The sequence below is a fragment of the Centroberyx affinis genome, unplaced genomic scaffold (assembly GCF_046629955.1).
Source record: "Centroberyx affinis isolate AG114_WGS23_722 - 3 ecotype Tasmania unplaced genomic scaffold, CSIRO-AGI_Caff_v1 ptg002533l_1, whole genome shotgun sequence".
In the NCBI taxonomy this organism is placed as follows: Eukaryota; Metazoa; Chordata; class Actinopteri; order Beryciformes; family Berycidae; genus Centroberyx; species Centroberyx affinis.
The window spans coordinates 319,690-346,763 of record NW_027280751.1 but is presented as its reverse complement, the minus strand read 5'-3'; the positions used below and the strand labels follow the sequence as shown (position 1 = coordinate 346,763).

Genomic DNA, 27,074 nt, shown 5'->3' with positions numbered 1-27,074 from the left:
CCTACCTGTCCCGTAGATTTTTCCACCGACATTTGCAGTCCAACATACTGATATTCAGGGTATCGGCAATCTCTTTCCACGACGTTAATGCCATCTGCACATCTTTGTATTCTTTCATTGAAGAATCATACAGGTGGCGATACTTCCCACCTTGTTCTGCCAGTCTTTCATCTATACCCTCCATATTTGCTACGAGCTAAGCTAAACTAATTAAACTAATTAAACAAGGATGAAAAAGTTACAGACCAAAATATCAATAAGGACGTTCAGTTCAGTGAAAACTACAATCTCCATGGCGACGTTAGTGTGACGCAATGTGACTACCCAATCACACTGCGCGACAAAATGTGACGGTGTCCGCGACACAACAAAATTCTCCAGGTGCGCGACGTGAAAGAAAAGTGGAGAGACACTTTTTTCTGTTGAAAATACGTTGTTTCTGTGGAGCGCCCGACCATAAATCTGCCTTAAGTGTGTGTTGTGTATGTTTGTAAATGAGCTGTAGGTGAAGGACTAGGGGAGGACTTTGGGGATTGGGTGTGAGGGTATAATACTTGAGTTTGTGCATGCATGTTTGCATATGTAACATGTATGTGCACATATGTGAATCTCTACGTGTGTGGAAAGAGGGGTGGTGTTATTGACAGACTGTAGAGTACAGGGGTAGTGGGGTGGGGTGTGTACATTGGTGGTTGGGAGTTAAATTCTAGTTGCTAATGGTTACCTCGTCACTGGTGAAGTCAGCCAGCTTGACATGGGTGATAGGCAAGCAGCGTTAGGAGAGAAACAAACACAAAAAGACAGTAGGATGGAGAGAATGTAGAACAAAAAAACGGCACAAGTCTGTGATTAAGAAGAGGGCTTGCAGAACGGTTCAACTTCAAACATAATAGCGTCATTTCCTCACTCCATGCACACGCACACGAAAGTCACTCATGCCAAAGAGCAGCAAGTGACAGTTTCAGAGTGGAAATCAAACAGAGTTTAACTAGCCGTCAGCTGTCTACTCGATTTCAGCGCTCAGGTCAGAGGAGACTTGTCTCTGCCCCCCCTCTCTTCGCTCTGTCTGTCTGAAACTCACCTCATTTGATGTGCTGATTTCACCTGATTTCCATATGCTTGCGATAATTGCTAGCTTGCTATTTAGAGCTTGGCAACACAGCCTATAATTTAACACTCAGACATCTTGTGGTCTAAGAAGAAAAGGAGCGATAGAGGAGGAGGATAAAAACGAGGAGGAGGGAGAGAGTGCTGCTCCAACTCTTCTCACCATTGTTCTAACTGCAAGGAACAAAAAAAGCAGAGGAACGGAAAGAAGGTGTTGAGCCAAGCATTCATTCCGTTTACACTTTACATTTTCACAAGTAGTTATTACGAGGAGCATTTGGAGTTGGAGCCAGGAAATGAAGTAGTTAATGAACTTCTGTCTCTAGGTGACGTGTTAATCAAGTTTAACACCAAGTCTGACTGTTACTGGGGAAATAAAACACTTCAGCAAACTTCAGATGCACCACAGATCTGCCCCTGTATTCCATTGCACATGCTTGTTTCATCAACTTGGATAGGTGCATACGGGTTTAAAACGATGCAAGGGGTAACTGCTGCAGACAGGTTGATTTACATAATCAACAAAACATACAGGCAAGGTGTCCACTGGCGCCAGGTTTGTGTATGTGTGTCAGTATTTGTATGTTTGTTTCTGTCATGTCAGATCTTGCTAAATGGAACACATAGACCCACATCTGTTTTGCTCCACTTCTGCTGATTGTAACAAAAAGAAAGCAGAAAACAGCTTTGCTTGTGCTTTGTGAGCACAGCCTCTTGACTTAAGTCACACTCAGTAAGAGGTTTTAAGGTAGACTGAGCAATGTTATACCTGAATGTTAAAAGGAATGGGCCCCAACCACATGACTGCTGGCAACACAAAACAAAGCCTACCTTAACTAAATAAAGCCCTTACTTCACTGTGGCCAAATGAAAACGGCTATTTGCATTTGACCAGGTATGTTTTCAGTAACAATCCAGCTGCACTGTTCTTACACATGCTATGTCTGTGTGGTCTGTATACATGTAGCTTCACCTCTGTGTGTGTGTGTGTGTGTCGGTCTGTACATGTGGGTTCCTCCCCTGGTGTGTGAGTCTGTACATGCAGATTCACCCCCCGGACTGCGGGTCTGCGGGGGTAACAGGGGCGGCAGGAGGGACGGGGAGACGGAGAAGTTGCCTTACCCTCTGAGAGCTGACAAACAGACGGTGGATGATGCTGCCAGCCGGCCCACGGCCAGCTCCCATCACCGCCACCTCTGGCTCCTCCAGCAGAGAGCTGACAAACCTGGAGGGAGGGAGGGAGGGAGAGAGAGAGAGAGAGAGAGAAAGAGAGAGAGAGAGAGAGAGAAAAAAACCTTCACTGTCACATTTCCACTCAATAGAAATTCATACAACAAAACACACACCAACAAAAAGGCAGAGTGAGAATTGCACCCAGCTGATCGGTCACAGGTGAAATGCGCTAACAATTTAAAATATTTTAAAGAAGAGATTGAAACACCAGAGAAAGACTAAGCTAGGACATCCTGGTGGCTCAGTTGGCGCATACCATGTAACCATGACATCTGGGTTCACATTCAGCCGGGGATCTTAGAATTGAGTTTTTACAAGGGATTTAGACATATACAGATAAATACATAAACATCCACTTTTTTTTTTTTTTTTAAATGTATAACAATCCCACCCTCCCTTGATTCCCCTCTCTCGAACCCACATATCGTGCACCCTAACTACAAAAATAAATAAATGAATACATTTATAGATGAAGATGCATAGGTTCAATGTGAGTAGACTGATAAGAGAAAATCAGTAAAATAATCATAATAAGATTCCATCTTCTTTAATCTTTGTCGCGTGTCACCCCCCTCTCTTCCCCCAACATTTCCCATCTTTCTCTCTCTCTCTACTGTTACTGTGCATAATTAAATATACAATTAAAATGTTGCTGTTTATAAAGTTAAGAGCTAGCATCTGTCAGCCGACAGTTATTAGCTGACTGACGTTAACATGGAAACCACACACACAGAGTGCTGAGAAGTGGAGTATCTAACTAACCTAAACTAACAAACAAATATAACAGCTTGAAGTATCAAACCAAAGTATATCAAGTGTACATTCAAAATACACAAAGAAACAGATTATTTTAATATATTGATTTTCTATTTCTTTATTGTGAATAGATACACACACACACACACAAGTCAAAGTAGTATATGTCCACGCTTTACAGATGCAATTGGGTCAGGAAAAAATAGACCAGAAGGGAAAAAAGAACGGACCGGCAGAAAATAGCAAACGGCTCCTGCACCGCGTCTGCGGCCGGTGGAAACAGCAACACTAAATAAACTCACTGGCTCCATCGGGTCTGACAGACACTAAAATCTGGAACCAAAAAAGCGTCTGGTTGTCCGTTTCGTTTTTTTTTTGGGTCACTTGAAGCGGAGAGAGACGAGCAGTGGGAACGTGAGCTCCGATTGGTCGATTAACAGCCAATCGTGCTGCTGGGCAACTTTGCCGCCACAAGTAGTGGCTGACACGATCGCTGGTCGGAGCGTTTGTTTTTTTGTATTATCTTGCTGAGTCTATATAAAAGACTGAAACTACCTCTGAGTCATCTCTGCATTTGGGTCCTATACTCAGAGTTACAGTGGCACGCTTAACTAGCCATAGTTAGCATTCCAGCAAGTGAGGATAACAACATCCGCACCATGGTTGTTAGCAAAAAAAATTTTAACGTGTTAAAATATGTAATAACTTGGTCATATGTAATTTCTACTTCCATTATTTCACTCATTTTAAGAACAGAATGATGGGATCCGAAAATTCCATTCATTTTCACCACAGACGGAAAAAAAGGATATAGATATAAACTGAAATCCCCGATATGACGAAAACACTTAAGGCTGACCCCACCCCAGCACCTTGACCTGTTACACTAGCCGAGCCAGAGCCACAGGTGGCCAAACTAATGGCCTCCAGCAGGAATGGCACTCTTAAATGGACTGCATTTATACAGCACTTTTCTAGTCTACAGACCACTCAAAGTGCTTTACAACAATGCCTACATTCACCCATTCACACACACATTCATACACCAATTTGAGGTTCAGTATCTTGCCCAGGGACACTTCGACGTGCGGACCGGAGGAGCCGGGGATCGAACCACCGACCTTCTGATTAGTGGACGACCCGCTCTACCTCCTGAGCCACAGCCGCCCCACTCTTCTCATGCCAATGTGGTGTATCTAACATCTCTAATGGTATCATTTTGGTAGGAATGATAGAACATATCAGTCATCCAAATGTAACTTCTCAATGTATATAAATGTATAAAATTTATAGGTATAGTTAATAAATAATGACTTTAATTCTGGGGCGGATGCGTTCACATAGCTCAGTCTAGTTCTGACCACCCTGCAGACTGCAGAGAGAAAACAAATATATCCACAGGAGAGACGATGTGAAACAGCCTTAATCAAAACTGAATTTTGGGACTGGAATAAACTTGTGTAACGAAGCAAGTTTCTTTCCCCACTGCACAAGTACCTGTTTATCAGGAAGGAGCCACATTCAGGTCAGTCAGTCAACCGGTGTTAGGTAGCTATGGCTTTGCAACTGTGCTAGTTAATCTATGTGTGACAAAAAAAAAAATTTGCCGGCGAATATTTCAGTAACAACTAGACTGAGCTAGCACACCTGTGTTTTGCATAAGGTTTTGAATGTATCAAGGTTTTGAATTTATCAAGTTTGCCCGAGATGGCGCTCTTTTTGCTAGCGAATGTTTTAGTTACAACTAGATTGAGCTAGCAGAGCTGTGTTTTGTGTAAACAGTTTAAAATTTATCAAGTCTGGCCGATGCTAAGGAGCTGGCGCTCTCTCCAGTGTAGAGTGAACCACGCTCGACCAAGGTTTGTAGCAATGTGTGTTTGTAACCACAATGGCTAATCTATGCTGAAAACAAATATTTTTGCTGGCGAATGTTTTAATTACAACTAGACTGAGCTAACAGAGCTGTGTCTAATTTTGCACACAACATTTGGAATTTAATAAGTTTGGCCTTCTCAAGTGACTGAGCCTCGTTTTGGGGGCGGGCTTACGGGGAGCGGGGGAGCAGAGTGTGAGAGAGTGGATTTTTTTGTTGTGTACTTTCAAATTCTTGCTCATTTCTCCAAAGTTGCCTACTGCAGCTTTAAGGGCCTCAGAATACATCAAGGAAGGAACAGATGCTTGGGAGAAGGTGTTCAGGGACCCCGCATTGACCAGTATTTCTTAAAGAGTCAGTCAAGTCAGTCAGGTGAAGTCCAGCAGCAGGTAACAAAAACCAAAGTTCACAATATATCAGAAGGCCTGTCACTAAGGAGGCAGGCACTAGCAGTGAAATGCAGGGCCAGGAGGCAGTGAGGTTAGCCAGCCAAGAAAAGAAAAGCACACTGGGCACAAACGTAGAGTAAAATGGCTGAGGGCTATTGAGAAGAGTGAATGGGAAGCTCTTAATACAGATTTGATAAGGATGCTTGATAGGCTTAAAGGGACAGTTGAGAAAAAGCTAGAGAAAATGGCTGATATTATTTATGATTATGGGGTAGAGAGGTTTGGAGTGTATGACAAAAAGAAGAAAGTAGTGTACCACTGAGAACCAGTCATGTCTAGGTGACAACAGGAGATTGATAGACTCATCCAAGAAAGAAGGCAGCTTAGGAAGCAGTGGAGGAAAGCAATAGAGAGTAAGAAAGAGGATATCAATGTCCTGCATAGTAACGTGAATATTTGGTTGAAAGCTTAAGTGCAAAAAAAAAGGAGCTACAATATTTTTCAAATTTTTTTTTTTTCTATCTTTCTTTAAATTTGTTAAGGCTCTATTTAGCAAAAACAAGGGTGGCAGCCATGGGTGACAGCAACAAAGCAGGAACTAGAAGAACTAGAAGACCATGATCAAGGTGCATACAGTTAAGAAAAAGTATAGTATATTTCCTCTCACATACACGTACATACACGAAAAGTACATGTATATGCAATATATATCTCACATACACATATCATATGTGTATGTGTATGTGTATATCATATGTGTATGTATGTAATGTGTATGTGAGAGGAAAAGTACATGTATAAGCATGGTTATTCTGAATAATGTCCCTAACGGCACCTCATACATTACAACTTCCTGTTGCCAGCTTTGGCCTTCACTAAATCGCTCCACAACCTTCCCAAAATTACCATTGATGAAATACGAAGACTACTTTTGGTTAACTCGTGGATCTACACTAAACTTTATGCATATAAAACTTTATGCATATAAAAATACAGTACGAAAACTGCACCTGCATCTTAAATTTCTTTTGAATAGCTGCCAAACAAAGTTGTATTTTGCTAATGTAAAGACCTGTAAAGACCTTAAACATGATGATGTTTTTCCTATATCAAATAAGCCTCTGGGAGAAAAAGAGATATTGGTCTCAATGGGAGACAATTGCACCAACTCACAACCAAAATAGAAGCAGTCTAGTCTGCCTAATGGTGTTCTCAGTGAAGACAGAAGTAATAGGAAGGGAGAACTGCCAATCGTGGAAGTAAGGTAACCATGGAGACTGCATTTTTGGTTTAAAGTATTTTGTATTTTTAGACAGATAGGCACGCAGATCGACTGATTGATTCATGCATACCATGAGTAGACCTACATTCACACAACACATTAATTACTTGCACATAAAACTACTGACACTCACTGTGTAGTGAAGGGTCTGGGTATAGGAGCTAAGTATGCAGCAACCAAGAGCCTGTCCAGGTACCGGAATACACACACAGTGATAGAAGGGGGAAGGGAATTTAATGTGAAAATATCAATCTGTAACTGATGTACTGTACAGCTTTGGCAACATAGGGGCGGCGTTTGATGTCCTTATGTCACTTACAAGAAAAACACCCCAAAAAAACCTGCCATACACAATATAAAATACAACCTCCCCACATCTCAAACCCCACACATGCTGCCAAGAACACCTCCACCACGCCCACACACATCCACACACCGTCACACAACTGCAGCCCCACACTGCAATAACAGATTAGGAGAGAGAGAGAGAGAGAGAGAGAGAGAGAGAGAGAGAGAGAGAGATGGGGGGAGTGGGAGGGGGGAGACAAAGACAGTGAGAGAGGGAGAGAAGGGGAGGAAGAATGAGAGGGAGGGAGAGAGTGACAGGCAGAAGAGAGAGAGAGAGAGACTAGAAAAAGGAGAGAGAAAGGTAGAGGGAGAGAGACAAAGGGAGGGAGCGAAAGAGACAAAGAGAGAGAGAAAGAGATAGAAAGACAAAGAGAGAGGGGGAGAGAGTAAGAGAAAGGCAGAGGGGAAGAGAGAGAGAGAGAAAGAGAGAGAGAAACAAAGAGACAGAGAGAAAGAGACTTAACTTTTGAAACATCTTGCCTAAAAGACACCCAAAGCAGCCACAGTGAGCTCAGAAAAACACCCCATACCTATAAAGGGGGTCACACACGGGACGAGAGGACAGGACAAGGCACAGGTAAACCACATAGGAAGCATCGCACAGAGAGCTCCAGTAGATGTTAACATGTAAAATAGATTAACGTTATAATGTTAAAATTTACCGGTACGTCCCGTTAACTCCCGCAATCTTCCTCCAAGCTGCCGACTTTCATTGCTTATCCTTGAATAATCTGTGATTGGTGGCGTATAATTCCGGATATTTACCTACTTCATTGATTAACCGTTCCTCATCCATCTTTCGTCGTCGTTTTTTTTTTTTGAGGGCCATTCATAAAGCGAATGAATGGACATACTGGATAGCCTTTGATTTACTAGGCTGTGTTTTTTAAATGGAAAACAAAATGTCAGCTGACAAAATAAAACCGAGTTATTGCTTTTAAAATATTAGATAGCCTGCTACTTTTGTTCACAATGATAAATTTCAAGCCGCATATCTAATATTGATTTGTGGGTCTTGTTCTGGGTTTAACAGCAATAGTGGAAAACAAGAGTGGCGCTCCAAGACTCTGAGCCGTGCTGGAAGTCATGGCCGGGCGTTGTGTGCACCTTCATTGTAAACACTGGTTTCGAATTTTTGGACGTTGTATGTCGTCCTGAACTCTAATTCTAAATCTTAGTGCAATAGAGCAATGTGCAATAAATACTTTAATTCCTAGTTTCTTTTTAAGCCGTCGTGTTGTCAATGTCAAATGTATAGTCAAATGTCTTTTTTATGTCTTTAAGATGTTTTTATGTGAAGCAACTGTGAACGCTTCTCATGTTTTGTGATGTTTTTTTTATGTGAAGCAACGGATTGTACCACTGTGCCCGAGACAAATTTCCCCTCGGGGACAATAAAGTTTACTTTACTCTACTCTATGTTCACACTCACACACACACACACCTCAACAAGTGCCACCACTCGCTCACACACCCGCCCATACACACTTGCTCACAAGCCCCCACCTCAACTCTCAACCCCAACAGACATAACAGATAGAGCAACAAGGCCTAATGCAACAATACACCTAACATACATCAGTACACACTGCAACGATTAACAAAGCAGCAATACATCATACAGCAGTATAGTACCACACATTGCAAACCTCAACAGCATATCAGCCCAAACAGCCACTGAAGGAGAGAGATGGAAAGAGAGCAAGACGACAGAAGAGAAAAGAGTTGAAAGAAATGGGGGGATAGAGAGGAAGAAAAGACAGAGAAGTTGTGAATGACAGAAGAGAAGGGATGAGTGAGAAAAGGGGGAGGTGGAATAAGTCGGACCAACATGCTAGACTCTGAATAAGAATCATACCTGAAATCCTGAAAAAGCCTAAAACATCACATCCTAGTCGGGGTTCCCTACCTCGGAGATGATTTTCGGAGTTCTAATCACATGCGCCCATGCAACTCAACCCAACTTCCCATGTTCTTCCAATATGACGTGAACGCCAGCAGAAGACCGGCATCCAGAAAAGTAAACAAGGAAGTGTGTGAGCAATGCTGAAAAGTATCAAACGGACAACTATAGCTGAAATGCCATGTGATAATTGTTCAATCACAGTTATTCAAACACATGTCTAAGGGCAGTGTGTGTGTTATTGTGTTGAAAGGACGTGTTTTAATTGCTTTTTGAGTTCAACTGTTGGCGATTACGCTGCCCCTGTGTGTGTGTGTATTGGAGAGCAGTGCTCGTTGCGAACTACAGGGAAGTAAGTGATGAAATTTGATCACTTTTGATTTGAAAATAGGAAAATAAGGCTCAGGTTGAAAATAATCAGAATTATCCTTGAAAGAGCTGCAGGCCCTTTTGTACATGGTCAGCCCATTTCAGGGTGCCAAGAAGCTTGAGAACCAATTAAGCCCCTTTCAACACCCACTAACATCTGGCTTTTGTCCAATCGGCATTCATTCCCGGGTCACATGACTCTGCAGTAGTCACGGGTATGTATCGGCTCCAGCTCCGATCGGCAGTGATGGGAACATGACACCCGGGTGGACACGCTAATTTTCGCCCCTTTTCCGATGCGATGCTTTGACGCGCGTCGAAGTCCCGGACGTTGGCGAGTAAATAGCCGGGCAGGAACATTATTGTTATTTATTTATTTTTTTATATATATGGCTGTCGGAACTGACGTCCGGTAACTTACCAACTACACCACTCAGCTGCTCCAAACATCAGACCATGTGCGTCCATGAAGAAAACGTGAGTAGCTTGTTCTTCTTAGGGGACTAAGCCCTCACTACCATCGTAATGTCACTGCTGCATGGAACGCTGCATAATTCCAACCAGGGAAGTAGGATTGTTAGAGCTATAGAGCTATTGTTAGAGATATTCTTCCTCCGTTGCTCCCGGGAAGGTCCGATGACGTCATTCTGCATAATAATTAGCCATGTGCTTCTGTTTGTTTGAGAAACTTGAGGGGAGAAAATTCGGAATAATGGGCCGTCGGAACAATGGCACGGCACCGTTCAGTCGGCGTTGAGTTTGAAAGGGAGACTGAAGTAAAAAGATATAAAAAAGTAACCACCGTAACATTTTCACTGGCCTCCATGCTGCTTTCTACTGTTTGCTAACCCTGTTTTCCGGTGCGTTCGTGACGTCGAACGTGACACACCAAAACAGAAAGGCAAACTCATCTACTGCCAATGGGAAAGGAGTCAATCGCCTAATTTTGGTGTAAAAAGGGTATTATAGGACAGGATAGGTTTTTTGGGGTACTAGCAACGTTTGTGTCCACACTACCAAATGTTTCATTTTTGACTCCTTAAGTTTTGTTTTTAAAAGAGGATATTTCCCCCGTTCATCTCTACAGACTTGCTTCGAGTATTAGGATTATAGTACACAAAAAGTAAGTGCACCAATGCCTATTACTCTTGCAGTCATACGTCACCAGATTGAATAGTTAGTGATGGTTCTTCAGCCCGCACAAGACAGGGAAGACACCCCTCCAGTATGGAGGATTATTTCACTCAGAATGAAAATGGGGCATCATTTCACAAGTAGTGGTCGTTAAAACATAAATCAAGAGCTTTTTTTCCTCGAAGTTTTCTATTTCACTTTGCATTTTCAAATTGCCTGTTAATCTTTTCCATTTCTCTTTTCATCTTCAATTTTCCTTTTTCTATTTTCATTTTAATTAATATTTTAGTATGGTCAAAATCATTTATCATTTTAACAATTATATTTTAATTCTGAGTGAAATAATCCTCCACACTCCAGTGAACAAAAGAGTGTATATCATCCAAATCATTCCAAGATTAACCCTAACCTCAAATGGCCACTGACAAAGCACCTACCAACTTATACATTTTGCACCACAAAAATACACACAGTGAGTTGTTATCACCACCTTAGTTTAAGTTTGTCATCTAGCCTACTTCTTAGCTTCCTAAAAATTATAAATCAGATTTATCAAAATGTGTCACTGTATGACAATAATTTGATTGCTCACAAACCACCGCTCGGGCTGCAGGGCTGGTGTTTTATCTGAAGATTATTTGTCACACAAGCAATCGCGATCAATGACTTCATTGTCTTTTGTTTTGTTTGTTTACTAATATTACAGTACAATGGCTCAACTAAACTGGGTGCGTTTCTGTTGCGTCCGTTCATGGCAGAAGTGTCGGATCAGATACACAGTCATTTCCTTCAATGCAGCTGCTTCACTGGCTGCAGCCGGATCAGAGCTGTAGGCATGGCTCCTATTTTTGTCGGACTAGGCAGTGGTCTGTTGCATATCTGAGCCATACAAATGTATATAAATATATATTTTTTTAAAACAGATGGTCGGACATGGTGATATGACGAAACAAACAAAGTAAAATTTAACTAAATGAATGAGACATTATCAGCCTATTGCAGATACTGTATATTATGGTCATTTTGGGCTGTGGTGCAGTTAAATCTTACGTATTGCACCTTTAATTAATTTTAAGTACTTAAAAAAGCCAGGAAATTGATTTCGAGGTGAAGTAAATTTAGAAGAAAATAGTTTTCAAAATTTGCCTTGTTTTCCAGTGACTTGATTACTAATACAACATTTTTTAAAGTCATCTTATCTAGGTAAAATTGCAGAGAATCTAATAGTAGAAAATACTGCCCATAAGTCTCCAGTGACAGGGCACCTCGGCTGGGACGCTGGGTCTGCAGAGAAGAGGCTGGTGCTCCAGGGCCAGCCCTGGGTGTCCTCTTAATGAGGCCAGCCGTGTGTGTGTGTGTGTGTGTGTGTGTGTGTGTGTGTGTGTGTGTGTGTGTGTGTGTGTGTGTGTGTGTGTGTGTGTGTGTGTGTGTGTGTGTGTGTGTGTGTCCCCTTGCAGGTCTTGAACACTAACGAACACTCTCTCTCACTTTCTCCTGATAAAATCTTCCTGTCTGTTTACACATTAGGCCACTGTCCCATAGCTGTACTGTGCGAAGTTGGGTCTGTCCCGGCCAATCTGTTAAATTATAAACAGATTCGTAACATTCCTTAAAACAAGCACACAGCAAGTTTTGTGGGGTGGCCCACCTAAAAGAATTTTGTTTCTATTGGTTTTAAAGGACCTAGTGTCACATGTTCTATGTATTGCCAGTCAACCCCATTAAGATGCATTTCTGGGTATAACACAACTTAAAACTTTGGGCCATCAAACATCAAACCTGTGTGCGTGTGTGTGTGTGTGTGTGTGTGTGTGTGTGTGTGTGTGTGTGTGTACGCTCACACACACAGTGCTCTCAAACTCTTAGTTATTAAAGGCTGACATGGCCTGAATGAGGAGAAGATCGCATTGTGTTGTTGTTGGGACTTTAATAAAAGTGTGCTGGCTACTGACACAGGACGTAGGTGGCAGAGAGGGTACTATAAGCCCCCCACTAAGGTCCATTCAAATGTCGTCTCGCGCTGTGTCTGTTTATCCAACATTTATTAGCACTTCCACAAAGCTCCCTTGGAGAGCAGTGCTGCTGATGAAATGAAAGTAGCCTAGTGATATTAATAAAGAGACAGGTTGGGAAGGTACACATGAGAGGAGGCAGATGAGCAACAGAGGGATGAGAGGAGGCGTGGAGAGGAGGGATGGACACAATATGTCTGCCACATAAAATTGCAGGGGAAATCTTATACACAACCTCAAGTCAAGTTAAATTGAGCTGAAAGTTCATCCTTTCATAAGCTTGGCTTCATATTCAGTCAAGTTTCAGCTGGTGAAAAGATCTATGAGCAGACCTCAAAGTATTAGAAGGCTCTGACAAGCCTTACACCGTGCTTCTTTTATATAAATCCAGTTTTTTGGGATCCACTCATGCTATATCTAGAGGGGATTTTTTTGTAAAGGGGTCTACTCTAAAATTGGGAGTGTAACTTACTTCTCTAGTTCAGCTGCGTCCTCTCCCTTCTCGACCTTGCCGATGCCAAACTTGGCCTTGAGCGAGCGAGCCCGGGCAATGACTGTCTCAACGGCCATCAGTTGGTTGATGACATCCTGCCATTGGAAGAAGTCGACACACACACACACTGTCAGGACAAGGGCCAGTGACTTCACATAAGGCCTGCCTATGGTCCAACACATCGACAAATGTATGACTGAATAACTGAATGACCCAAGGAATGAACACAGGAATGGCTCGATGATTGAAAGACTGGCTGAATACTGAAAATCCCAAAGGGGAAATTATAATTTTGATGATAACACGAAGGCTATGTATTCAGAGAATGTGCTACAGTACAATCAGTGAGTGCAGGTGAAAAAGTTCTTGGAAAATGTCATGCTGTGCTACAGTCCAATACGTTATTTTTGTCAACCAACCAACAGAATTTACCAGCTAATTTAATTTCTAAGCAACCACAGTAGTTTTTAGAGTAGAATGGAATAACTTAACACAAGTCAGCTACCTGTCAATGTGGCTGACAGGAGATTACCAGCCCCATAAAGAAAACTGACCAGCTACCGCTAGAGTTAATTTCAAATCCTACTTGTCACTGACCTCTAGCTTCTTGTAGTCTGGGCTGGGGTGGTGCAGCACCTTGCTGGCATGAGAGGTAGCCTGCTGGATGGCCTTCTTTACCGATGGAATGTCTTCCACTGACTCTGTAACGGGAGAAAAGAGAGAGAAAGACAATACAAGAGAAAAATGATAGAGATACAACGGCGAAAAGAGTGATAAGGATAGAGCAGGTGAATGAATGAAGGAGGGAGAGCAAAGAAGACAGAATAAAAGAGAGAGATCAAATCAGAAAAATAAAGAGGGATAATGAGTATCTATCTGACTGATCTGTCATAAACACAGTCTTTAGTCTGCTGAGCCATGACCATACAGGGCGGCACGCTCACACTGTCCTCCAAATGATAGTTGTTCAAATGTTGATTTTCTTTGTGCCTGAGAGAGGACACAGTGTCCTGGGTCTGTATGTAGAAAGCCTCTGAGGAGAGGAGATATGGCCCCTAGTCTCCAGCTACACTTTCAACAATGGCACTTTGACAATATGTTATGGTTAAACTGAGAAGTACCTGGACACACCAATCATTCTAATAGGCTTTATCTATCTAGGAGCCACATAATGCCTCGCTGAGAATTCAAACTGCCCAACACGTGTCACTGGGGTTGGCACTCACCCTCCTCCTTCAGCTTCAGAATAGCGGCATGGAGTATGCAGGGCAGGAGGTGGCGAGTCAGGTCTGCGGGTTTCTGCACCGCTAAATAGTGCAGAACCTGAGAGGAGACACATCAAAACCAAAGTTTAGCTTTCCCGTTCCTCTTGCTTCTGCTTGCCTCTTGCTCCCTCCCCTCTCTTACACCTATTATGATTGCAGAGGCTGTCATGAACCCCAGCATGGTACTTGACATTTCAAAAGGCATTGTTCTTTTGAGTAAGTGGCTCATTCGCTCTCTTTTTTTTTTTGAGTTATGAGGGCGCTGTCGCATAAACGCAATTGTAGCCAAGCAGAGGCTGTGCTGCATTTTAATGTGCCTTTTTTATACAAAGGAGGAGAGTAGAGGGTCATTTGTTACTGTTAGAGGGGGTTAGGGGGTGTGGAGGTGGGTGATGAGATTTCGGAGGGGCGCCTGATCTGATTCCACTGTCCCCTAATAACAGCACAAAGCCTTGAGGCACTTCTGTTCAGAGAGCTAGGGAAAAAAAAAAACATTCAGGCTGTACATTAGGAAACGGAAGACTCTTGTTGCCAGGTGACCTCGCTACGATGATGATCTTGACTGCAATCAGAGCAGCGTGAATATATAAGCACTTCTGTCATCTCCGAGGACAACTTACTGGAGCAAGGAAAAGGGGAGGGAGGAGGAGGGGGGAAAGAGAAAAATTAAACCAGCAAATTAATTCCAAACTAAATCCTGCACCTGGAGTTTCCCCAAAGAGAGGCTGTGGCATGGCTGGCAGACTGCTGAAGGACAAGTCTAGTGGAGTGGGTGGAGGGGATGATGACTTTCAAGGCTTGCCAAGGTCCCCCTGAACTCTGTTTAAACTCTCCAAGAGGGAAAGGAGGAGACAGGGGTGGGGGGGGGGGGGTAGTCGGTGCAGGGACCCTTGTCAGGGACACCTTGTGTTCTGACCCACTTAAAGCAGCTCGCTGCACAGTGATAGGCAGAAACAGGGCCGAGTGGGCAGATTGCAGTGGCACCTGGGCGCTGGGCAGTATCAGCAGTTCCCTTGCCTGCCAGTGCTGTTCATACTGTAACTTTAATACACTGCTTCATCTTCAACATGGAGATCTCAACCACTAGAAAAGAGCATCATCCACCGTCTTTTTCCCACCATTTCAATGTGTGACAAAGGAACAGCAAGGATTGCTGGATTGCTTCTGAGAACAGGAGAGAGAGGGAATACTTGATGCCACTTTGAAAAGTCAGCACTGAAGTTTCAAGCCTGTACTCAAACTGTTTTTGACCATGGCTAATCGTCCAGGAAACAGAGTACAACAAAAAAGCTAATGGATGTTTTCTAAATATAACTCCCTCCATAGAAAAGCATGATATTTATACACAAACCCAACAGGATATGTTAGGATGTGTTATTAGATCCAATGGGCTTGGGTTGGGTCAGATACAAACCATACCAAATCAAATGGATTTAAAGTACATTTCACTTGTCACACTTTACTCAGACATTAAGAACACCAAAAGCAATCAAAGAGGCTAAAAGCATATAATCATAAGGGATCACTCAAAAAGAACCAATATAAGCACAATACAGAACAGAGAACCACACAGGATAACAACAACATTCAGACAATTGCTTAGGCTTGTGCTAGGCTTATATTAAAAAACTATCATTAGTAATTTTTAAAAGCAAATTATTCTAATTTTGGGATTCAGATTGGACTGGACATGGACTCAAGCCCATGTCCAGCTTTACTGCAAGGCTACCTTTTCGGCCTCCTTGGTATCGTCGAACAGCCTTCTCTGGCGGCGTGCGGGTGTGGCCCTGGCTGTCTCCCAGGCCTCCACCCACATGTTTCCTGGGATCTTCATCCTGGCACTGAGCTCGCCCTTCACCACCGTGTCACCCCTTTCGTCAACCACCTCCTCCTCCACGTAGTCCCTGGGCGAGTACCAGCGCACAAAGTCCTCCAGAACACAGCCTAGGTTGGCTGCCTATGGAGAGAGGAGGAACCGTGGGTCAACATTTCAACCTGGGCTCACAGCTATGAATTCAAGTTACACTGATCTGAACCTGCATCAGTGTCTCTCTAACCGTGCGATCAAGGACATTTTCTGACTTCCATAAAGAGCCATGTAATTATGGAGGACCACAAGTGTCACGGAAATAGTAATAAAGTACAATAAAAATAGGCATTAATACATTTGTTTACACATTAATTTATTAATCTATGAATAAATAGACTAAATTACAAAGTAATTCATTATTTGATATTTTAATGGGCAATAAAAAGAGGAATTATAAAAATAATTTACAAATGCAATATTAATCCATCAATAAAAAAAAAATTGATTCATAGATTAATGAATTAATTTGTACACAAATGTATTAATGCCTATTTTTATCGTGCAATTAGTTATTAATTAATGAAATGTTTTATTACTATTTCCGTGGCACTTGTGGTCCTCCATATGTAATTGAGTGCAATGCTACAGTCGCTATATACAGATACAGAGTGTATGGGGTAAGGTATGCTCCATAAGGGCTCAAACATATTACACCGAAAGCCCTATATTAAGTTTGTATTGTTAGTTCACAAATCAGAAAACCTTCATAAAAAAAACAACAGTGATAGCATTAGTGGACAGCTAAAATTGAAATGACTAGTTGGCACTAGTACTGACACTTAGCAGTTTCCAAATGGCCATCAGCAGGAGCTCCAGATGGACAACATATTCCATGTTTCATTCCTGTGACTCTTATGGAAGCCCAATTGCAGCAATTGCAGCAAAAATGAGTTGCAATGAGCCATTTTGTCAATTTGGAATTCATTTTGTAAAACTTTAAAACATTCTAAAATAAAGAGCTGTGGAGTTGTACAAACCATTGCATCTCAACTAACATCAGGAATTAATGTATTGCCTTTGTGAATTAGGAACATTATCTTGATATCTGGGATTATAGAAATACTTAAGTAGGGAGAGAGGTGATCCTCTCCAACTTGGCCCAAAGTGGACCGCACAGGACAAAGCCCCGCCTGGCCTGGATGGCCGACTCGGTACGCATTCAGTCTCATGAAATCATTCAAGCTCCCTTCGGCTGACGTTGCTGGTATGCATTAACTATCCAGGCTCAAGCTACTGTGTGCTGTGATCTATCTAATGCGTTCCAGTCTCTCCTCAGTCAATATTCTGACAATAACAAAGTAAATACTGTGGACTGCCCACTCCCCTCAATTTAGAAATAAAGTCTGACAGGCACATTAACAAGTGGCGCATCAATAGCCACTATCCCTACTGTGTGTGTGGGTATCGAAGTATTTTTTGCTAGATCTCAGTGTTGTGCATCATCTAATGGCAAACACTGCGCAAAAAGCCATTCTACCCACTCTTGGATGATCAGACATCATTGGACTGCCTCATTCCAAAACCACCAGCTCATAATCAGGGCACAATGGGGAAATGGCTCAGTCTCCCAGTCTGCTCTCTGGGAATGAGACCACCTGACAAATCCATCCAGTGTAACTTTTGCTAGTGTTTGACCTTTACACACTGCATGGTGTTCTACGTGTGTGTTTTTCCTGGAACATTCTGTGCTCCACTCACATTGGATAATTAATGAGAAGGATGGCTGGACTAGAGCAGAGGAGGCTGCTGGGAGGGATGGGGAGTGGGGAGACAGTTGGCTGCTGGGAGGGATTGATGACAGGGTCTCACCCAGCATTTTGGAGACAGGAGGTTTCTCTGTAGCCCCAGGGGGGCCCGAGCTGCTCCTGATGTCCCCTTCAGGAAAAGATGCTGCGTGTGTGTGTGTGTGTGTGTGTGTGTGTGTGTGTGTGTGTGTGTGTGTGTGTGTGTCTGTGTGCACGAGTGAGAGAGAAAGAGAGCATACTGTAGTAGTGGTATTAGGGGAAGCGAGGGGCTTGGTGGATCATCCAGGATGCTAAGGCTGTCATATTCCTAAGTCACACCATTCATCATAGCCATCCTGTGTCTGCTTTGCGCCCAGAGGGAGCTGGTAATTAAAGCCAAAATGCCAGATTATGCTTGGCTAAGCACAATTACAGGCCCGTTTCCCGCTAAATTTAGAGGCCATTCTCCTAGCTTAGGGGGCCCATTTACTGCAGTACCTGAGTACACAGGATTCACACAAACTTATTTCAACCACAGCTTTTGTTGAACTTTAAGCTTTGTGAAAAGGATGTGCCACAGAATTTACTCAAAAGTAGAGCACTTAGTGGGACACTTACAAAAAACAGGGCACCGCAATGTGACAAAAAAAGTTGCGCCCCCTTAACGTTTTGGGTGAACATCATTTGTTAACGCTTGCCAGGTAAAACGGGCAGGGTTTGTATTCCCTCCAGATTAGCGCAGAAACGATGCCCTCGACTTAAAACCTCAGCAGGTAGAGTTGTACTCAGCAGAAAATCCAGAGCATCTGACCTCTTTAGAACCTAAAAGAATGCCTATGATAATCAATAGCTCTCTGGAGAAAAATTAGTGAAGCTGTGGATGTTAATACTAAAGCTACCACTGTTTAAAGGATAGGGAGAGAAAAACACCCATGGCACAAACCAATCAAATCCTTAAGTTGATGCATTTAGATAGTTAGGATGTTTCTAACAAGACAGTTTTTAGTAAACATGCAGAGACAAAGAAGTTACAGTTCAGTGTGCAATTGAATAGCCGTTACAAATGAAATTTCTTGTTCTATTCTCTTGAGGGTAATTCATATATATAGAACTATCATGACAATATGATGACACTGTTTGAGCACCTTCAGAAAAAGCAAAATCTTGAAGGCAGAACTCATGCAGCCATGATAGCAGTTCATTCTGAAAACCTGCACTGATTTACAGGGTTTTTCCTGGCTCAAAAAGAGGTTTAGGTAGTGCCTCAGCACCCATACACCTGCTATTCCAATTTTATGGATTTTTAAATCCAATTTTATTCATTTTTCTGGGACAGACATATGTTCGTCAGTATTTCATCACTTCATTTGTTACCAACATGGATGTTTATAAGTGGCTGGGATTGTTTGTAAGTGTCTGGGATCTCTTACTTTGATTCCATAAAAGATGATTGTATTTCTTATGTCATGACATGATTAGCTCAATTTGTTATAATCAGTATATTGTTTAGATTGAATAAGATGTCATTATGGTACATGGAACAAGGTGCATTTGTCTCGGCCATCAGGAGGTGCTACAAATGCAAATAATTCATATGTCAAAATCAATATAATTTTATGAAACTTGCAACATAGGCTCTAGGCCTATAATATTGTCATGATATCCTTCAATAAGAGGAATAGCATTTAATATTACAAAGCTTTGCATTGCTCTATGGCAACTGGATTTCCACAACATGGCCAGAAAGGCTTGAAATTCGCAATTGCCGCTTACGGCAATATTTCTTTTTTATTCTCCTCACACATTTTTGTAATTTCCTGTGAAATGGTAAGTGATAGAGAAATGCCATTTGACAAATTGATAGATATTGGTGGTATCTTGTGACTCAAGAAATATGACCCTGATCGGCCAGATGATGGTGATATAATCAAAAATAAAACACACGTTACACATAGGAGGCCATAACTCCCACAACATTAGTCTGACCGACACCAAACTTGGTTTACATATGCAGCCAGAGGTTCTCTAAAACTTTAATAGGACCTCCCATGTCTGCCATTGGTTTTTGCACAATTTTGGCTTATTTGAAAAACGAACATTTGATATCTCCTCTTTCGCCATTGGTCCAATTGTGACCAAACTTCACAGAAACCATCTATGGACAAACAAACTGATCAAAAATCGTATTCGATTGGAACTGACTTCAGAACTGAAGTGACTTCAGTTGTTTTGGAGAAGGCTGCTACTGAGTTGTGCTGGCAACCTCCTTGTGAGTTATATGGACTAACAAACTTCACCCGTGTTTCAACTGGCATGAGGGCGAGTAGATAATGACAGAATTTTTATTTTTGGGTGAACTATTCCTTTAAGATAGTAAAACATCAAATACAATCTTTAATGACCTTGGTCCAGAGATGGCTCTTGGAAAGTTTTGTTTTTTCTGGTCACCACTCACCAGGAGTATTCTGAAATAAGTTTTTCGATAAATTTAAAATTGCAGAAAATCCAACATGTGGAACATGATGGTCCTAGTGGGAAATTTGTAGAGCAAGGACAGCCACATAAGTTTGCTAAGTTTCAGGTCTATAGGACCAACTGTTGTGGAGTTCTAGTCTTTTTAAATTTTTATTTTTGGCTTGCAGTTATAGTGCCACCATCAGATATATTGAATTGATAATAAATTCCACACATCTTCTAAAGCAGCTGACAATTTAAAGTTTGAATGGAGCTGCTAGCTGAAAGTATGTAAGAATTATGAGTCCAAAGTTTTGCAGAGAAGAATAAAGAATAAAGAATAAAATATAGCTGCAAGCAGCAATAAGGCAACCGGGAGCAACTTAGCCATTTAGTCATGAGTTAAAAAGAAGAAAAATGAAAATTGTTTGGCCTAAATCAGTGGTTCTCAAACTATTTTTATGAATGTACCCCCTTTCAGTTTTCAGCCAAGTACCCCCTTTCACCAGCACAAAACATTTTGAGGAGGGAAAAAAAGCAAAATGATTATAAATAATGCATTTGCATGTTATTTGGCAGAGTAAACATGAACATTAAATGAGCTGGTCAATTACTTTTATAATACTTTTACAAGTTAGTGAGAAACATGGGCTTGTGCTTCACTTATGATTTTTGTCATTCTGGGTGGCAGGGAGGCAACTGCAGTGATCAGGCTCTTTTCCAGACAGTTTGTTTCTTTGCTTCGTTTTGATCTGGGTCATTGCAGAAAAGGATGTTTCGCACATAACCGATATATATCAGAGGAAATCAGGTCGGCTGAGTCAGTGATCTCCTTTAAGTCCCTTCTTAAAACTTTTATCGGAGAGCCTTTCCTGATTTTACTTGAGTTTTAATTTCCTTTGAACTGTCTTTTATTTCCTTTAAAAAATGTTTTTCTTTTCCTATTCTTATCTTTTCCAACACTGTATTGTTTTTTATACACCAAATAGTTTTTTATCTGTTTTCTTTTAAAAAGTGCTCTATAAATAAAGATTATTATTATCATTATTATTATTATATATATATAAAAAAAACAAACACATTTTTAGAAATTTCCTAGTACCCCCTGCAGTCCTTCAAACTACCCCTAGGGGTACTAGTACCCCCATTTGAGAAACACTGGCCTAAGTATCGCCTTTAAACTGTTAGAGGAACTTCACCTAAACCTGCCAGCATACAGAGGTATACTAGTGTCACATTACGGTTGTTGATTAAACATTTTTTTTGAAAGACTAACGTAAAGGCTGGGATTCAGGGGGCCCCATGCTTGCCTTTGCATAGGGCCCCCAAATTACAAGTCCACCCCTGGTCCTTCCCTAGAGAGGGAGAATTCAAAATAGTGTCAAAAATTCAGTTTACAATGTAAAATTCTGATAATTTGCATACTTAATCTAGAAAGCAAAGATTTTTTTATGAAGACTGACAGATGTTTAAAAATGTTCTGTCTGATCAATACCAACGACTCAACCATTTCTTAACCAAGTGCTGAGATTTCTGGCTTTCAAACTCTCCCACGTCGATATAGTTTATAAATTACTTTATGCATATATATATACCTTTAAATTCTTCAGATTTTCAGCCTTCAACTTTCTAAGGGCATCTCTTGACGATCATTTCCAGACTTTGCACCCGGGGCAGACATCATACTAGATTCTAGTGAGCCGGCATTTCATTTATAATGTAATTAGCGTGACTGTGCCCTGTGCTGGTGTGAGGTGGACTGAATCTAATCTAAGGCCCCCCCAAGTCTGACACACTGACAGAGAGGCCCCACGACACAAATGGGCTCCTGTGCCAGTCACCAGCAGTCTGCAGTGTGTGTGTGTGTGTGTGTGTGTGTGTGTGTGTGTGTGTGTGTTTTCCTGTTTGCGTGTGTCTGCTCCTGTCTGTCAGTGACTATAATGACGCATGTGTGTGTGCCTGCCTCAATGCAAGTGTCTAGCTTCTAGCTGTGGGTGTCTCCTTGCCAATTTTAGGGACAATTTAAAGGATAATTCTGAATATTTTCAACCTGGGCCTTATTTTCTTTTCATTGTGTTCGATTGTGTTCAAAATGTCATCACTTACTTCACTGTAGAACTTTACTGCTGCTCTCCAATACACATGGCGAACGCAGTAATCGCCAACAGCTGAATCCAAAAAGCCGTTAAAATACGTCCTTTCAACACAATAACACTCACACCACAGTTACATGTATCTTCAAAAGGCTATCATTTGTATTGATAAATTTAAACTCAACCATAAACAAACTACAGCAGATATTTCTCATTTCTTGTGAATGTGGTTGCCATTTTTCATTTGCTGATATATTTTTTTTTACTGCTTGTGTTGACACACTTCCACAATTTGTGATAGAGCCTACCAAAACTCCCACAAATCCTACCTATAATTACCACTAGAAGGTTTGATGTGAACACTTTTTCTACCGTTGGCAGTCGGACTTACAGAATATCCGATGAACACACACAGCATCAGCAGTCTATTTAAACTCATGCTAGCTAAACTGACATATATAATGCTGCAATACACACAAGTTTCAGGCAATGGATAATCAGAGGGATATAGGAAGGTCCCATTGCAGAGTGTGTTATTATATTGAAAGAATGTCACTTTTTGAATTCAACTGTTGGAGATTACTGCTTTGGCCCTATATTTGTGTGTGTAAGGTGTGAATGCTCTCCAATTGAAATTTGGAGACAATTTTGAACACAATCAATAAAAAATAAATGGCAAACATTTGGAAAATAAGGCCCAGGTTGAAAATAACCGGAAATATAATTAAAAAACTCTGATATTTGGTCATTTAAAGCTGCAACAAGTGATTTTTCTGACCACTAGAGGGCGACAGAAACCACAACACCTTTGTAGATAACACACAGTGAAAGCTACTGCACTACGGAGGCCTAGAAGGACAAATGGAAGGATAAACGCTAATAGCTAAGCTAACCATACCTACTGAGAAGTCTTGCCGGTTACCAGGTTACCAGTATTGATTGATCATTATGTCTCAAGGAAATCTCCACATAGCACACATTAGTTTCGGGATTGGTTATAGGGTCTGAAATCGCTTATTGCAGGTTTAAAATGTAGCCTAGTACAAGACATTCAGGGTTTCCCGCAGCACTTGACGAGCATAGATAGCTGCCTTAACAAAAGGACACCCCGCCTTAACTGTAAAACCCCCCTGTAAAAAAAATCCCAAACTCCATTACGGTGTATATATAAGTTTATTTTCACTGAGACCCAAGCCATGCTGATGAACACAGCATCTCACCGTGACATCTGCTGGACAAAAGCGATATTGCAATGATATAGCATGTTATTTTGGGAGAGGCCATCAAATTATGTGAGTAAAGTTAACTAAATGTTAAATCTTAAGGGGATGTTAAAGACATAATATGGTATTTAGCTCAGTTAGCGAGTATAAGTCTGTTAAATAAGTCAGTTAGCGACCTCAATTTATTGTCTTCATGCCATTGCAAACCATGACTGCACATTGCACTGCATCCTCCCTGTATTTACTGGTAGGCTATACTTCACTGGCCTACAAGCAAGCTGATACAAAGCTGACTTTGCAATGGCAATGCAAACTAATTTGAGTTTATCTGCTCTTGCATGTTACACAGAAATGTTAGATAGAAAACATTAAGTGTTCTTGGTATTTATTTAGGTGTTTAGGTTAGTCAGCGACTTGACACATCTACTTTCTTGACTGGGGGGAATTAACATGTAAAAACCTTCCTTGTGCATTTAAAAGCTATATCTCAACTGAAACCATCGTGCCTACACTGCGTTTGTGCTTGTGTGTGTGTGTGTGTGTGTGTGTGTCCCTCCACCAATCCCCCAGCATGATGATGAATACATCGCACCCACCAAAGCTATTATCGTGAACTAAAAAGAAAACAACATTGTCCCTGAAATAAAAATAAAAATTAGAGTTTACAAAAAAACGAAAACTAAACTAAAACTAAAATAAAACAAAAATGCAAAGGAAATTTCCTTAGTTTTCCTTAGTTTTCTTTTTGCCAGCTAGTATTGTGAGTGAAAGATTTTTTTCTCTCTCATTTTGCCATTTTTGTGGCTATGCCGTGACTATGCAACAAGATTGTGCTATGTTTCACGGGCAGCCTGGGCACCTGTTGCTCACTCACATCGGTAACAGAATTAGCAAGCAATGGAGCCAGCAGTGAGAATAATTGGGATTATTTTGAGCATGATTCTGCCTCAGATAAGAGCAAGTGCCTTGTAGTGAACAGTAATGGTAATATTTGTGGAGCGCTTATCAAGGGAAAAAAACCTACGAACTTGAAAGTACTCTTGAAAAGCTTGCATAAAGAGGCCAACCAAGCTTTCATCAAGTCCAATAAGGCGAGACAGAGTGAATCAGACGCTAACGTAACCACTAGTCAACCAGATTGCACTGCGAGGGAGTGCCAGGCAGTGCACAATGGAGAAAAGCAGAAAACACTGTCATAATGCTTCCAACAACCCGGTAGCTAGTAATAGTAGTAGTAGCAGTAGTAGAAGTGGTAGTAACAGCTTTAGTAGTAGTAGTAATAGTAGCAATAGTAATAGCAGCAGTAGCAGTAATTGTAGCAGCAGCAGCAGTAATAATAGCAGTACTAATAGCTGCAACACCAGCAGTACTAGTAATAGTAGTAGCAGCAGTAGTAGTAGCAATAGTAGTAATAGTAGTAACAGTATTAATAGCAGGAGCAGCAACAGTAGCAGTAGTAGTATCAGCAGTAGTAGCAGCAGCAGTAGTATTAGAAGTTAGTAATAGCAGCAATACCAGCAGTAGTAGTAATAACAGTAATACGTAAATGTGTGGCAGCATGTGTTGCTGCCTTATTGTGTGTGGATCTGTTATGACTTGCATTTGAGTTTATGTGCATGTGTGTGTTCAGCCTACCTTTGGGTATATGTATGAGTGTACATTAGCACATGGTGTCTCTGTCTCACCTTAAAAGACTCCATGTCTGAAAGCAGACAGGCGCTCTGCATGCGGGCGCGGAGGTGGGCGCCCTCGGCTGACGTGCCCAGCTTGGCTAGCACCTCCGACTGCTCCTCTAGGAGGTCCTCCGTCATGGGAGCAGGCTCCTGGAAGATCCAACACACACGGCAGTGCAATCAGCATGGAAATGAGGCGTTGTCTGTTTGGCATTCAAAGGTTTCAGTTTATTTCAGTCTACTCAGTTCAATTCATTTGCGCTGGAGGATTTTTACTTTGTTGTATTGCAATGGCATGTATGAATTGTCACAATATAATGCGTGGCCGACATGTTTCTGAAGTATCTTCTTTCCTGTTTGTGTTTTCAAACATTTGGCTTCAACAATGTGGGCTAATGACAATACTATCAAAATGAAATATGTTTATGATTTAAATAATGCCTTTTAACCATTGGAGACACTTCACATAAACCAGCCAGTATACAGCTGCATTAGTGTCCTAGGACCACACAGCACTCGATCTCATGACCTTTCGTGCCATAGACAGAGTCACAAATTTGTCAAGCCAGCTAGGAAGTGAGTCCACCTGTATTTTTTCACAGTATGACCATGTCTGACTACGTATGAGTATGTTCCTGGTGGTTTTAAAGGGTAATTCTGTTTTTTTTCCAACCTGGACTCTATTTTACTAGGTTTTGTCATCATGATGATTGATTGTGTTCAATAATTCATCAATTACTTCACAGTTGAGCTTGATGTAGCTTCAATTATCAGGAGTACTGCTGCTGCACACGCTCCCACAGGGAAAAAACACTCTCCAACAGCGATTAAAACACATCCTTTCAACACAATAACATTTGCACTGTAGTTAAACGTGTCTTTATATAAAAAAAATCATGACATTTCAGTCATAATAGCCCATTTGATACTTTTTAGGTTGGTCACACACTTCCTATTTACTTTAGGGCTGCAACTAACGATTATTTTCATTGTCGATTAATCTGTCGCTTATTTTCTCGATTAATCGATTAGTTGTTTGGTCTATAAAATGTCAGAAAATGGTGAAAAATGTGGATCAGTGTTTCCCAAAGCCCAAGATGACGTCCTCAAATGTCTTGTTTTGTCCACAACCCAAAGATATTCAGTTTACTGTCATAGAGGAGGAAAGAAACCAGGAAATATTCACATTTAAGAAGCTGGAATCAGAGAATTTTGACTTATTTTTCTTAAAGAATTACTCACACCGATTAATCGATTATCAAAATAGCTGGCGATTAATTTAATAGTTGACAACTAATCAATCGATTAATCGTTGCAGCTCTAATTTTCTTTACTGGCTACCAGTTTCCTGCTGTGTTCAGTTTATATCAGAAGAAGTTCAGCTCAGAAGCGTTCTTGATGTACTTGTTGGAACACCCACATCCGAAATCGTTGTATTATGAATTTAAAATCAACCATAAACAAACTATGGCAGATATTTCTCGATTTTCTTAGGTACCGTTTATTGTATTAGTGAATATAACTGATAATTTTGATATTTAATTAATACATTGGACTGCCGACTTTGGTGGATCCCTGCTATGTTTACTGCTTGTGTTGACACACTTCCTAAATTCATGATGCCAGGTGGGAGATAATGGAGCCCCCCAAAAATTACCACATATTCTACTTGTAATTACCACAAGGAGGTTGTCATGAATGTCTTTCCCAGCCGGCAGTTGTATTTACAGAATATCCAATATGCACTGAACGCAGCATCAAAGCTCTTGCACGGTCTAGCTCATGCTAGTTAAAATAATGTAATACCGCAACATACGCAAGTTTCAGGCAATGGATAATTGAAAATTGGATGTAGGCAGGTCCTATTGTAGTG

At 41.3% G+C, this 27,074-nt stretch overlaps 1 protein-coding gene across 2 annotated transcripts in view; it reads right to left on the bottom strand.

Annotated features, from left to right (window-relative positions):
* rab3gap1 (RAB3 GTPase activating protein subunit 1) overlaps window positions 1–27,074 on the bottom strand; it is a 65,492-nt gene that overhangs the window by 4,598 nt on the left and 33,820 nt on the right. Inside the window, exons 18-24 of one of the 2 annotated variants that reach the window (XM_071534387.1) lie at window positions 25,214–25,351; window positions 15,894–16,121; window positions 14,126–14,222; window positions 13,497–13,600; window positions 12,879–12,994; window positions 2,230–2,332; window positions 725–748 (exon numbers count right to left, since the gene is read on the bottom strand). In XM_071534387.1, coding sequence (XP_071390488.1) covers window positions 725–748; window positions 2,230–2,332; window positions 12,879–12,994; window positions 13,497–13,600; window positions 14,126–14,222; window positions 15,894–16,121; window positions 25,214–25,351 — 810 coding nt within the window. The remainder of the gene's footprint in view (window positions 1–724; window positions 749–2,229; window positions 2,333–12,878; window positions 12,995–13,496; window positions 13,601–14,125; window positions 14,223–15,893; window positions 16,122–25,213; window positions 25,352–27,074) is intronic. The other variant, XM_071534388.1, reaches the window with a different exon arrangement.